The 13,803-nt window shown below is 44.7% G+C and overlaps 1 protein-coding gene across 2 annotated transcripts in view; it reads left to right on the top strand.

Moving 5' to 3' along the window:
* Positions 1 to 13,803, top strand: part of Nploc4 (NPL4 homolog, ubiquitin recognition factor) — a 55,527-nt gene that overhangs the window by 31,027 nt on the left and 10,697 nt on the right. For both annotated transcript variants that reach the window (XM_087569507.1, NM_080577.2), the window contains 1 exon segment: positions 3,180 to 3,340. In XM_087569507.1, the coding sequence (XP_087425633.1) occupies positions 3,180 to 3,340 (161 nt within the window).

The following is a 13,803-nucleotide window of genomic DNA, read 5'->3' as shown; positions in this document are numbered from 1 at the left end:
ATCATAATAGATAGGGAGTTTGCACACATGAATGTGCAGGGGTGGGACTGTGGAGCACTTCTCAGCTGGCAGGATGCCCAAGCATCTTCAGCATCCCACAGAAGCTGGCAGTGCCCCTTATTGAAACAGCCAAAACACCTTCACAGCCTTCCAGAACTGTCACCATTACTGAGAATGGCTGTTTTGGGCTCCTGTGGGCTCCCATAGTAATCCAACCTTTTAAAGTTACTGTTTCTATGGGGAAATTGTCCCATGGGCCAGAAGAACTGGCAGGCACATTTTTAGAGTTGTAAGTAGTTTACATCTTGAGACTGCCACCTTCAGTTACTGAGTCACACTGCTTGTTGAGCACTTGGAAATGAGGTCATCTGTGAGACTTTTACATCCAGAATCGACTCTTAAGGATCTGGAACTGTGAGGTAATGACTGACCTTGGTTACACTTAGATGAGTAGTCAGCCTGCTTTGCCTGAACAGTGAATCCTCCCTTTGGTGCTTGGTCTCATCATCTTCCTCTCCAGATGGGGCACTGGCTGAAGAATGGCAGATCTCAGTCCTAGGTCTTAGCTACCACACCTCAGATACCGGTAGTCTCACTCCGTGTGTGCTACTTCTCCTTCATGTAGGATCTTTGGTTAAGGACAAGTGGGAACCCTGTAAAGGTTCTGTGAAATGGACTTGCCACAGTCCCACCTCTTACTGGAGAGGAGGTTGCTAACCTGCTTGTTTACCTCCTAGTTGGTGCCTCTTGTGCTGAGCTCAGTACTTTCTGATCACCAAGGCCTTTGCCTCCAGGCTCTCCCTGTTTTTTCACAGCTTTTCTGGCTCAGATATGTACAGTGGTTTGCTCAGGTGAATGCAGTATTCCATGTGGGGTCTTCCTCATTGGTTATCTGCTTGGCTCTTGGGTTGTAAAAATGATTTTCTGGAGCCCCCAGTTTTGAGAGCTTGGTTCTTTATGTCACTGCTACTTTCCAGCACGTGCTCCATTTTGTGTGCAGTCTTTCTAGCAGGCGCTTTGCAGAGGAAGTGAAAGTTACCTTGCCAAGACTCCTCAACGTCTTACTTAGCCTTTATGAGGTTTCCTGAAAGATGAAACCATGTGGGTGTGTGCGTGTTTCTTCTTCACTTGGCAAAGCCATGTGTGCAGCCCAAGCTGCTGTCACAGACTCTGTGTGAACCAATATCACTCGCCATCCCTCCTCTGTGATATTGGGGATTGAACTCAGGGCCTCAGACTTTCTGGATATTCTGAAATTTAGGGGTGATAGTGTGGAGAGGGAAGGGTCTAATGTCATTCAGGCTAGCCTTAAACTCCGGATCCTCTTGTTCCCACTTACAAGTACTGGAGTTAGAAATATGTATCACCAAGCCTAGTTTCTGATGCTTTTCTTTTTAGCAATGTTATATTTATAGGAACTACTCACCATCCTCTTTTCACAGGGTTTTCTTTTCCTAATGGCCTGTCACACTTAAATGACTGATCTGAAGCCCATTCCTGGTTTGTAGTGCCCCGGGGAAATAGTAAGCAGTTGTGCTCATGTGCGATCCTGCACGTCTCCAGCTTTGGTGTCTGCACTCTGAGCCAGAGAGCTCAGGTGTGGGGCCTTCTGTGTGTTACCAGATAGGCTGCACAGCTAAACCCGGCTGTGCTGATGACTGGAAATGGTGGTCTGTGGTGAGGAAAGAGAAAGGGCTAGACTGAACAGGACTCTCAGCACCTTGCTGTTGGCCTTCTGGGCATGAAGATGAATGGCTTATGGGCTAACTTTTACCTTTGTCTTCTACTTTTTTTTTGATCGTGTTTCTCGGGTCTGGGTCAGATATGTATTTGAAAACCAGATTGACTGAGTCTCTTCCCTTATTTGGAACTTTTGCAGACTGAAATAGCGACAGGGAGCTTAAGTCTGTAAAGCTATAAAGGAGCAGGGAACATTGGCGTTACCCTTGTGCAGCCCTGATTCTGGGATTACACCGACTTATGCTGTACCTGCCCCATCCTCAACCCCCTAACTTCAGGGTCCTCTCTCCGAAATAGCTGTTTATACTGACTTTGTCCTTACTGTTTTCTTTATTTAAAAATCACAGTAAGTTATAAATTACAATATCACAAATATGTAATTTTGTTACATTTGTATTTATTTTGTGTGTCTACCTTTGTGTGTTGTGGGCACACATATGAACATGAACATGTCCTATAAAATGAATGCAGAGGTCCCAGGACAGCTTGTCATGTGGATTCTAGGGATCAACTTTAGGAAGGCGATAGGGGCCTTAGTGGCCTGTCTCTCCAGCTTCCTTAATGTTAGGTCTTTATGGATGGCTTGGGAAGGGACACACTACAGGATGGTGTACATGTCATTAGCGTGGAGACCTGTGAACACTCTTGGGCACCCATTACTATTGGTCTGGGCAGTGTCCTGGCATTCGCATATGAGATTTAGGTTTTTGTAATCTGGAGATGCGTGTTTGGTCTGCGTGTTAGCTTTCTCTTTTCTGTTACTTGCAGAGAGTGGAGGGGCACATAGGAGTGCCATGATACATGTGGAATCAGTTCCCTCTTTTTTGGGTAGGTTGTAGGTCTCAAATTCAGGCCAGTCTAGACATACATGGCTGAGCCTCTTTTTTTTTTTTTTTTCTCCTTTTCTTTTTGAGATGTTGTCATGAAACCTAAGCTGACCTTGAATTTGTTGTGCAGTAGAGGTTGACCTTGAATTTCTGATCCTCCTGCCTCCATCTCCCAAGAGCTTAAGATTATAGGCATTTACCACTATGCCTGATTTATGCTGGAGATTGAACCTAGGGCTCTATTATGCTAGACAAGAACTCTGCAACCCAGCCCCATATAGCACCTGTGTTGTTACCCATACCTGTACATGCCAGCCTCCTGCCTGCCAAGGAATCTGGTGTTGTTCTTGACCTCAGTGTCTGTCCTTCCACTTTTGTGTCCAAACCTAATGCATGCATGAATGTACGCACGTGCGTGTGTGTGACACACACACACACACACACACACACACACACACACACACAGCGCCCTCTGTCTGTAGGGCTAGAGCCACCCTCGGGGTTACCCAGCATATTCTTGAGTCTTTGCTTACTAGTGGTTTGAGGATAGGTGACTTAGAATGTTTCTGATTATTTTTTGGTAGATGCTCTTAAATGGTTTTTCTCTTACAGGTGGTCCTGATAACCAGGTTCACTTTGAAGGGTACCAGGTATCCAATCAGTGCATGGCACTGGTCCGAGATGAGTGTCTTCTACCTTGTAAGGATGCCCCTGAGCTCGGCTATGCCAAGGAGTCCAGCAGTGAACAATATGTTCCTGACGTGTTTTACAAGGTAAAAATAAAGCAGAACAAGTGTGTGTGTGTGTGTGTGTGTGTGTGTGTGTGTGTGTGTATTTGTGTGTGTGTTTATATGTGTAAGTATGTGTATGTGTGTGTATATGTGTGTGTATGTATTTGTGTGTGTATATGTGTTTGTATGCATGTGTTTATATGTATGTATGTGTGTGTGTGTGTGTGTGTGTGTGTGTGTGTGTGTGTGTGTGTGTGTGTGTAGGGTAATTTGAATCTTTCTTTGACTCCTGTGATCTTGCTGTGTTTTGGAGTGTGACATCTGTGCCATCCATTGTATTTTAAAGCCCCGCTTGTTATGTACCCGTGTTGGTGGTGTTCGGCTATGGCGTTGTGGGGTATAGCCAGAAAAGGAACCAGATGTGTTGGGTGTGGGCGTGGCACATCAGGTCTCACCACGCAGCTTACTTTGGCTTGTAAAGATGAGCTATTTGGACCATTGTTAGAGTTCTGCTTGCTACACTTGCCCAATTTTTTGTTGTAGGCTTCCAAGAAAAGGAACAAATAATGGTAGGAAGGAAATACAAGTCAGACAGAGGCTTACAGGCATCTGGCAGAAACTGAGTGAGAAGCCTGCTCGAGTTCAGCTGGAGTTCACGAGCAGAATTCCTGGGCAGCGTAGTATCTCCTTGTGAGGCCTCCAAGTAAAAGAACAAATAGCAGCAGACAGAGAGAGCATCAACTCGGTGTTTACAACATCTGTACAAACCAGTGGAGCTGTCTGTCCACAGCTGGACTTTGATCTCTTTCCCGCTGTAGGCACTTATATATCAAGGGTGAACACCTGGAAGTAGTTAACATCCTGCCCCCAGGGCTTTACTCTGGGGCCATTTTGTTGGTTTCCTGTCACAGAGTTGGGGGCAACACATCCCTAAACAAAAGAACCTTAGAAAACACTTTGAGAAAATGTGCTTGTATCTGAAATGGGGTGTGGCAACCCCACTTCCAAAGCCAGCTCTTGGTGAGCTCATACTTCACAGGGCAGTTTACAGATAAAATGTAAGTCTGTATACTGCATGTGTGCATTGCCCATGGAGACCAGAATAGGACATCAGATCCCCTGGAACTGGAGTTACAGATGTGTGTGAACCACCATGTGTGCTCTTGGCCCTGAACTTAGGTCCTCTACTAAGAATACTTCTTACTCACTGAGACATACCTGATTTGTCTTTATTTTTATTTATTTATTGTATAAATAAGGTTTATTTATTTTGTGAGTATAGTGTTGCTGCCTGTATGTATGACTGCACCACATTCGTGCCTGATTTTCATGGAGGCAATAAGAGGGTCTTGGGTCCCCTGGAACTAGATTAACATGGTTAAGGAGTAGTGAGCCTGTGTCCTCAGGAAAATTACCATTACACTTTTTTTTTTTCTTTTTTGGAGCTGGGGACCGAACCCAGGGCCTTGCGCTTGCTAGGCAAGCACTCTACTGCTGAGCCAAATCCCCAACCCCTACACTTTTCTGATGAGCAGTCTTTGTGTGTGTGTGTGTGTGTGTGTGTGTGTGTGTGTGTGTGTGTGTGTGTATACCTCTGACTTAATTATTTTACATCTATGGTTGTATTGCCTTCCTGTATATATGTCTTCTACCTAGTTAAGGATGCCCTAGGCTCAGCTATGCCAGAGTCCAACAAGGCAACAAGAGTCCAACAAGGTCTCCAGTGGCTCCAAAGCCAAGGAGACCAGGCCTAAAGGGGCTTTGTGAGGTGGACTGTCAACCTTAGAATCTATTGTCAAGGCCTCTCCTTTTAACATAACTGTAGCCATTTTGTATTCAGTCTCCATTTAGCTCACAAGGTGAAAGTAAGTTCAGGTTCTCAGACTCTACTTCCCAGAAGTAATTATTTATAGCTGACACTATAAAGAATGTTTCTAATAAGCCAAAAAGTTATGGTTGAATCACTTGTACCCTGTTATCTCAATGTTCTGAAATTCCCCTGTTCACTACCTGTCCATTGCCCTTCTTACCTCACTCAGAACCAATCAGCTTAAAGGTTGGCTGCTAATACTTTGTCTAGATAGCCAAAAATGTTAGACCACTTCACTGCTCGCCTTTGAACTTTAAACCTGGTCTTACATATAAAAAGCCTGCCCTGAGGACTGACTGGTACCACAGTTAGGTTTTTCCTTCTTGTTGTTCCACACTTCCAGTATTATGGTATGCTTTCCATAAACTATTCTTGCTCAGCTGAGATTGATGTACATATGGTTTGAGTGGATATTCCCCCCTGATACTCGGTAGGCACTTAGGTGAAAACTGGAGGACTTACTCCGGAGGCAGGGAGAAACAATGGTGGACTGGCCAAGGCTTATTTTATTACTAAAAGCAAATCAGATCTGAGACTGCTGTTCCTACAGGGTGGGTGGGCAGCCCAGCTGTCCTACCTCTGCTTCCCTGCCAGCAGTGACAGGAACTATGGAGTCTCTGATATAATAGATGAGGACAGCAGGCTAGTACAGTGTAACTCAGTGGTAGTAGGCTTGTCTCTTGTCTACTTTCACCCCAAGCACATAAGCCTGGTGTGTTTTTTCTTTCTTTCTTTTTTTTTTTTTAAGATTTATTTATTTATTTATTTATTTATTTATTTATTTATTTATTTATTTATTATAGGTACACTGTAGCTCTCTTCAGACACACCAGAAGAGGGCATCAGATCCCATTATAGATGGTTGTGAGCCACCATGTGGGTGCTGGGATTTGAAATCAGGACCTCTGGAAGAGTAGTCGGGTGCTCTTAACCGCTGAGCCATCTCTCCAGCCCGTGTTTTTTCTTTCTTTCTCTGTCTTTGCGGGGTTGGGGGAATGGTGGTGGTGGTGGTGGTGGTGGTGGTGGTGGTGGTGGTGGTGGTGGTGGTGGTGGTGGTGGTGGTGGTTGGAGTTGGGTTTTTTTTGTTTTGTTTTTTTGGTTTTTGGGTTTTTGTTTTTGTTTTTGTTTTTGTTTTCGGAGCTGGGGACCGAACCCAGGGCCTTGTGCTTGCTAGGCAAGCACGGTTTTTGGTTTTTTTGTTTGTTTGTTTCTTTTTCCGAGACAGGGTTTCTCTGTGTAGCTATGGCTGTCTTGAAACTCACTCTGTAGACTGGGCTGGCCTCACAGATCTTTCTGCCTCTGCCTCGGCCTCTGCCCCCCCCTTCCCCTCCCCCTCCCCAGTGTGGGATTAAAGGAGACACTACCACCACCACCACCAAGCTAAACCTGGTGTGTTATATTCCTGTAATTCCCAAACTGGAGAGGTAGAAGAAGGAAGATTAAAAGTTCAAGGGCTACATAGAAAAAGGCCAAGACTAGCCTTACATTAGATTCTTTAACTCGTACGCACATACACGTTTACACGTGTGCTCGCATGTTTGTGCACACACACATGAAGGCGGGGGATGGAGGAGAAGCTGCTGGTATCACAAGGATAGCTCAGCCATTAGAAGCACTTGCTATTCTTGCAGAGACTAAAGTTAGATTCTCAGTGCCCACATGATGGTTTATAGCCACTCTGACTCGTCGGTCATTAGGCAAAGGAGTGTGATGCTGTGCCTGCCTGACACCTGAGTTATTACAGACCCGTTGTTCCGGATGATCCCTCCGACTCTCATCTATGTGCTCTAACATATATACACATACGTACACCCCATGTCTTTAACTTTGTCGCTCCAGCCTGGATAGATGACAGTTTGCCAGACACTCATCTCTGCTCTGGCCTCTTCTGAGAACAGAAGGGAGAGGGCTTTGATTTTAGTGTCATTGATCCCTCTGCCTAGGCTTCCTTTGGTCCACACGGGTCTTTATTGTCTTAGCTCATAAGGTAGTAGGCGTTGGCACCTGTCCTTTAATTTTTAGCAATGAAAATGATAAACAGAACCTATTGAAGTGGGGTTGGGGATTTAGCTCAGATTTAGGCCTGGGTTCGGTCCCCAGCTCAGAAAAAAAATAAATTGAAGTTAGTTAGTTCTTTTTTCCATGTAACCTATCATGCACTTTTCTTTTCAGGATCTCCATGCTGTGATTCTGGTCCCGATTCTGTATTGTGCTGGCTACTTTTGTGCACCTTGCCTTGCCATTGTTGCTTAGACTGCTGTGCACTGCTGCTCCTTGCTTTTTCCTAGGAGCAAGACTGTCTTTGGTCAGTGTGGTCCATGGTCACCTATCAGACTGCCTTCTCCTCCTTGGACTTGTGCTCTGTTGTCTTCCAGAGGCTTTTAGGATGTTTCCTAGAGGACCTCTCACCATGTAACTTGTGAGGTCGCTCCTAAATACTACTTCATGTTTCTACAAATATAAAATAGTAGTGTTTCTTAGTTCAGGTTTCATTGGTGTAAAGTGACACTATGACCAAGGTATCTCTTACAATGGATGTTTAATTGGTCTGGCTTACAGTTTTAGATGTTCAGTCCATTATCATCATGAAGGGAAGCATGGCAGTGTTCAGGGAAAGGTGGCACTGGAGGATCTTAGAGCTCTGCATCTTGATCTGAAGGCAACAGCAGGAGTCTTTGTTCCACACTGGACCAAGCTTGAACTTAAGAGACTTTAGAACCCACCCCCACAATGACATACTTCTTCCAACAAGGCCACACCTGCTCCAACAAGGTCACACATCTTAATAGTGTGCTCTTCACAGGCTAAGCATTCAAACGTGATCTGTGCGGGGCCATTTCTATTTAAACCAGCTCACAGCACTTTACTTGTTCATTTATTCATATGCATATGTGCATGTGTGTAGAAGTTGGAAGACAGCTTCTGGGAGTCAGTTCTCCTTCCACCATGAGAGACCCAGGAGTTGAACTCATGTATTAGGCTTGGTTGCCAGGGTCCTTATCCTCTGAACCATCTTCTGGCCTAAACATCAACATTTGCTACCTTTGTCTTTAAAATGTTTTGTTGAAAATAGGTAAACTTTCTGTCAGTGCTGTCTATGGTGCAGCTCTTTGGGTGTCTGGTGTGGTTTTATTTTTGCATTCTGTGTGATGGCTGAGATCCTTGAACAGTGTCAGTGACCATCCAGCTTCATCTCTCTCTTTTCTTCTTCTCTCCTATTGGGGGATGTGGTTGGAGCCAGGCCTCACTGTGTTGCTGGTCCCTGATTCATAGTCCCCTGTCTGTGCTGACTTTATGAACATGAGGCAATGATTCTCAGTCTTTGTCTTTTGTTTTGTTTGAGGCAGAGTCTCTATGTGGAGCCCTGGCTGTCCTGAAACATTGTAGACCAGGCTGGCCTCAACTCACAAAAGATCTGCCTGCCTCTGCCTCCTGAGTATTGGGGTCACAGGTGTGCACACCACACCCAGACGTTGTCCTTTATTTGTTTGTTTGTTTCATTTCTTGACATTCCAAATGTTGTCTCGTTTTCTGTCCCCCCTTCAAGAGTTTTTCCACCCCCTCCCCATTTGCCTTGTTTTGAATCCTAAAGAGCATGCTGTCAAGATTTCATCACTATGAGTTTTCAAGTATCTTTTATCAAACAGGAAACCTTAAAAAAAAAAAAAAAAAGCACAGAAAACCAAGATTCCTTGTATAATTTTTACATTCAGAAAGAAAACACTGGGACTGGAGAGATGGCTCACCTCTTCTGGTGTGTCTGAAGAAAGTGACCGTGTACTCATATAAATAAATACACATCTTTTTTTTTTTTTTTTTTTTAAAGAAAGAGAACACTGGTATTTCCTTAATCCTGTTACTCTTTTTGTCTTTTTTTTTTTTTTTTTTTTTTTTTATTCCCCAGAGCTGAGGGCTAGGCAAGCGCTCTACCACTGAGCTAAATCCCCAACCCCAATCCTGTTACTCTTATGTCTTTATCTGGTCTGTGAGAACTTGCAGAAGAGCTTCTCCATGAGGTTGAGATGCCTGTTCATCCTATGTTTCAGAGAAGGATCAGTTGGACAAAGAGAACTATAGAGCAAGCCTTGAAGCAGTCCTGTTAGTTGTCCTGTGGACTCTGTGGCTGATTTTAAAATACACTGCATAAATAAAACCATTATTTACCTAAGTCTGTGTTTATCTATGCCAGTGTTGTCTGTGGTCATAAAAACTAAAAATTATGGCAAAGAGACACTGAATAATCACATTTCCATGGTAGAGCCCTGAGTGACCTCTGCCTGTGAGTCAGATTTTAGACACTCAGAAGTTCAGATAGAGCTCCATATAGAATTTAAAGCAGATACATGGCATGTTGTCCTGGTGTCTTGTGTTTTATAAACATCTTGGAGTCCATATCTGTATGTGTATTTTTCTTGGACTCACAGGATGTGGGAGCTGGGAGCCTGTGTGTGCAGTGTAAGAGATGCTGTTGTTTGTATCCTGTGCAGCAGGGAAGCAGGAAAGAGCATTGGGCAGAGACTCCTAATCCTGGCCAGGAAGCTGGTAGACTTAGATGTGCACTGACCCATGTGTGCTGTAGAGAAAACAGTAAAGATGCATGGGCTGGCTGTGTGAGGACAGAAAGTGGGTCCCTGAGGAGTCTGGCTGTGGCCGCTTATTCCCAGGACAGTCAGATGTGAGGGTCTAGGAGTTGTTTTCTTTCACTCAGCTGCCTGAACTGCAAGGACCATTGGAAACTGGCCAAACATATTCATATTCATTGTGCACACATTGTTTCTGTAGAAAATAGGAATTAGTTTAAGAAAACAACTTTTTTTTTTTTTTTAATTCTTTTTTTTGGAGCTGGGGACCGAACCCAGGGCCTTGCGCTTGCTAGGCAAGCGCTCTACCACTGAGCTAAATCCCCAACCCCAGAAAACAACTTTTAAAAAATAGATTTACTGGGGTTGGGGATTTAGCTCAGTGGTAGAGCGCTTGCCTAGGAAGCGCAAGGCCCTGGGTTCGGTCCCCAGCTCCGAAAAAAAGAACCAAAAAAAAAAAAAAAATAGATTTACTTTAATTTGAGTGTGACCATTAGTTGAGTGCTGGTTGATACTTCAGTTATTTCTGGTTGTTGTTACAACTGGCCACATCTTGCAACTTGGTACATATGTCTTCAAATTAGAATTGTCATGCGTGAGATTTTTCAGTTTTGACAGATATATCAACTCGCTCTCTAAAATTTTGTTCACAAAATTGTCTTCCTTTAAAAGTGGGAAGGGTCTTTATAGAATTCTAGGACCAACCAGAGCCATACAGTAAGATGCTGTCTTCAAAACAGGTAGCGAGCTTTAATGTCTTTTAGAATGTTTGTGTTTGTGTAACTCGTGTGTGAAAGGGTACGTGCACAGCTAGATGCCACCCATGTTTGGGGGCTTGACACTAATATGTCTGTCTCCTTCTCATTCTGCATTTAATTTGGGACAGGGTCTCCTACTGATCCTAGAGCTCAGCAATGTAGTCAGTCAGCTGAGTCCCCAACAGTGCTCCTGTGTCTGTCATCTGTGCTAGGATTACAGGCTTGGGCCAAGGCACCTGGCTTTTTAATAGGTACTTGGATCTGAATTCATCATGGCAAGCCTTCTTCTTTTTTTTTTTTCTTTTTTTTTTTTCTTTTTTTTTTTCTTTTTTTTCGGAGCTGGGGACCGAACCCAGGGCCTTGCGCTTGCTAGACAAGCGCTCTACCACTGAGCTAAATCCCCAACCCCGGCAAGCCTTCTTCTATCTATGTCTGTCTATCTTGGTTTCCATGCCAAGGTTTCTTTGTGTGTTTCTTTCCTATCAGTACATTAGGTTGTTCTGGTGCTCTGGTGACCCACGTGGACAAGGTGCACAAAGCGTAAGCACTTGAGGATCTTCCCCCCTGCTGTGAGAGTGACACCTCTCCTTCCCTCCCCATAGGACCTGGGGCAGAAAGCCCTTTAGCTTTGTGCCTTATAGAGTCTATATAGCATAAAGCTTTCTGGGTTTCTGGCTATAGTTCACAACTTAGTGGATTTGAGGGAACTACTCCTGCAAAGATATCAGTGAGATGTCTTTGCAGGAGCCTGGCATTGTGTTGTTGTGATGTGGTGGTTTTGTTTAGTACTTTAAAATATCAAGCTAGGTATGGTGGTAAAAGCCCTTTAATCTCAGCACTCTGCAGGTTGAGGCACACCTGTGTGAGTTCCTGGCCAGCTAGGGCTACAGAATAAGACATTGTGTCAAAACAACAACAAAAAGGTTGGTTTTCTTTTCTATAGCAATCTCTTTCAGCGGAACTAAGCCAGCAAGTCCTAGAGCTCAGCCAAGGGATCAGCTTAGAATGCTGTAGGTTTGTACTATATGGTTTTTCCACTTTCCCAAAGTTCCCACTTTGCACTCTAACTTCAGAAGGGTAGCAGATTCAGGAGGTACGTGTCCTGTCTGAGTACCACCTGAGATCTGACCATGAGCAGTTGGACTGGCCTAATATTCTTCTACCACCTTAGATTAGGTAGTAATTGTTGCTGTTATAACAACACCTTAGACAGCAAATGCTGGCTTTTACTCTTTGGCCTCAGGCTGTGACACTGACCTGCCCACTGATCTATTTTATTCTGCTGACATCCTCTTTGTTTCATGTAGCTCTTCCTACCCTGCCTTAGTGCTCCAGGAACAGGTGATACTACTCTACCAGCCCCCCATCCAGAGAATATTGGATCTGCAGATGAAACAAACACACACACACACACACACACACACACACACACACACACACACACACACACACACAGTGCTCAATTTCAACTTGCCTTCTTGGCTCAACTGCTGTGTGCCTCCAGCCTACCATGGCTGCCGTGCACTTCCTAGTACACCCAGCTCAGCACTGTCTGCCCTCAACCTCAGTTGCTCAGCCACCTTCAGTCCCAGCCTCCTGCCTGGAGAAATGACCCATGACTGCTCTGCCATGAGCTTACATGACTGGTTGACTTTTCTCCCTCCAAAGCATGGCAGTAACTCCTTTCCTTTCTCTCCTGCAGCTGCCAGCTTGCCTGCAGGACCTAGAAGTCCCACCTATTCCACCCAGCTCATTGGCCTCTGGCATCTTTATTAATGGATCAAAAACCAATTGGGGAACAGGACTTTAGTATCAGCATTACCCCTACACTCTTGGTTGACATTCACTTACATTTAGGGAACATCTCGGAACTATCAGACATTTGTTTGCAGAGTCTTGGATCAGCTGAGAGTACAGTGGTCTCCCTGTACTCTAGAGGCTGTTGTAGTAGAGAAAGATGTTTTTCAACTGGGTAGAGTTTCAGTAGGCAGCGACAGCTTGGCCCATGGATCTGGGAAGGATCATTACAGACAAGGTAGCAGCCTATTTCTAATATGGAGCACAAAAAGCCGTGTGGAGCAGCCTATTTCTAATATGGAGCACAAAAAGCCGTGGATGAGAGATGGGGAAGGGTACGTGCAGTGCCATGGACACTGTGACTGGGTTGAATAGAGAAGACACTGCACAAACTGTACAAAGATCCCTCTAGGTGTTGGGCTAGGAGTAGGCTAGGGAGGCAAGGCCGGTAATGACAAAGGAACAATTAGGAGCCAGGCCAGGCCAGCCACCTTAGTGATGCAGGAATCATAAATGTGTAAGAGTGTTTAGTTTAACCCAGCATTTTCTGGGTCTGAGTATGTGCAGTGAGAGAAGAGACAAGGCAGGAATTCAGTCCTCTTATAACTAGTTCCTTGTGCACACTACTACTTAATACTTAGGATGAATTCTCAGTATTAAAGATACCTGTTAAATGCTACCCTATATTAAATGAGTCCTGTGTTCTCCAAAATTTCCCTCACTGATATACACACTGGCTCTACTCTCTGGTACTTACTGGGCTAGCCAATTACAGCAGCCTATCATTTGTCATGCACTGGGGACAAGGACAGTTCCTGCCTGTGACACGTGCAGTTGGGAAGAGCAGACAGACCACCAGGACATGCAGAATGCAACCTAGCAGGTGCCTGAGAAGCACCATCTGCTGCTTATGTTGTCTGTGGCTTATGTCTGCCTCCTGATTGTGCTATGTGCTGTGAGAGGAGCTCCCTGTTCTACAAGCTCTTGTGTTCTGAGTGCTTCCCGGATCAGTGCTGCCAGTTACCTGTCCTACCAGTTGTTAATGGAACAGCAACATGCCAGGGTTTCATCTATCCATCTAACTCAGGGTGACACCAACTGGTCAATGAGTCACTCACCAAGCCTCAAAGCCTGTGTTGATCGGGATAACAAAGACATCAGTATCTATGTCTCTTTTATGTCACAACTATGGCACCAGTGCTTGCGGAGATGGACTGCAGTAGGGAGCGAGGCACTGGGGGCCACAATATCTCCCTCTCCCGTGTCTTGATCCAGGTGTAGATAAAACTGCTAACACTTTGGCAGCTGTCAAACTTAGAATTAAGATGTCTTCCTTCTAGTATATTCTGTCTGACATTTGCTAAGGCCTATAAAAAGTAATTGCCTTTAAAATTTTGTGTAGGACTACGGATTGGCTGGCAAAAGCATTTGAGTGAAGGCATTGGGGGGGGGGGGGCGGGTTGGAGATACACGTTACCCTGTTTTCTTTCCCCTAGGGAG

This window comes from Rattus norvegicus, chromosome 10, assembly GCF_021556685.1.
Source record: "Rattus norvegicus strain SHRSP/BbbUtx chromosome 10, alternate assembly SHRSP_T2T, whole genome shotgun sequence".
Classification (NCBI taxonomy): Eukaryota; Metazoa; Chordata; class Mammalia; order Rodentia; family Muridae; genus Rattus; species Rattus norvegicus.
This window is presented reverse-complemented; position numbering and strand designations above follow the sequence as displayed.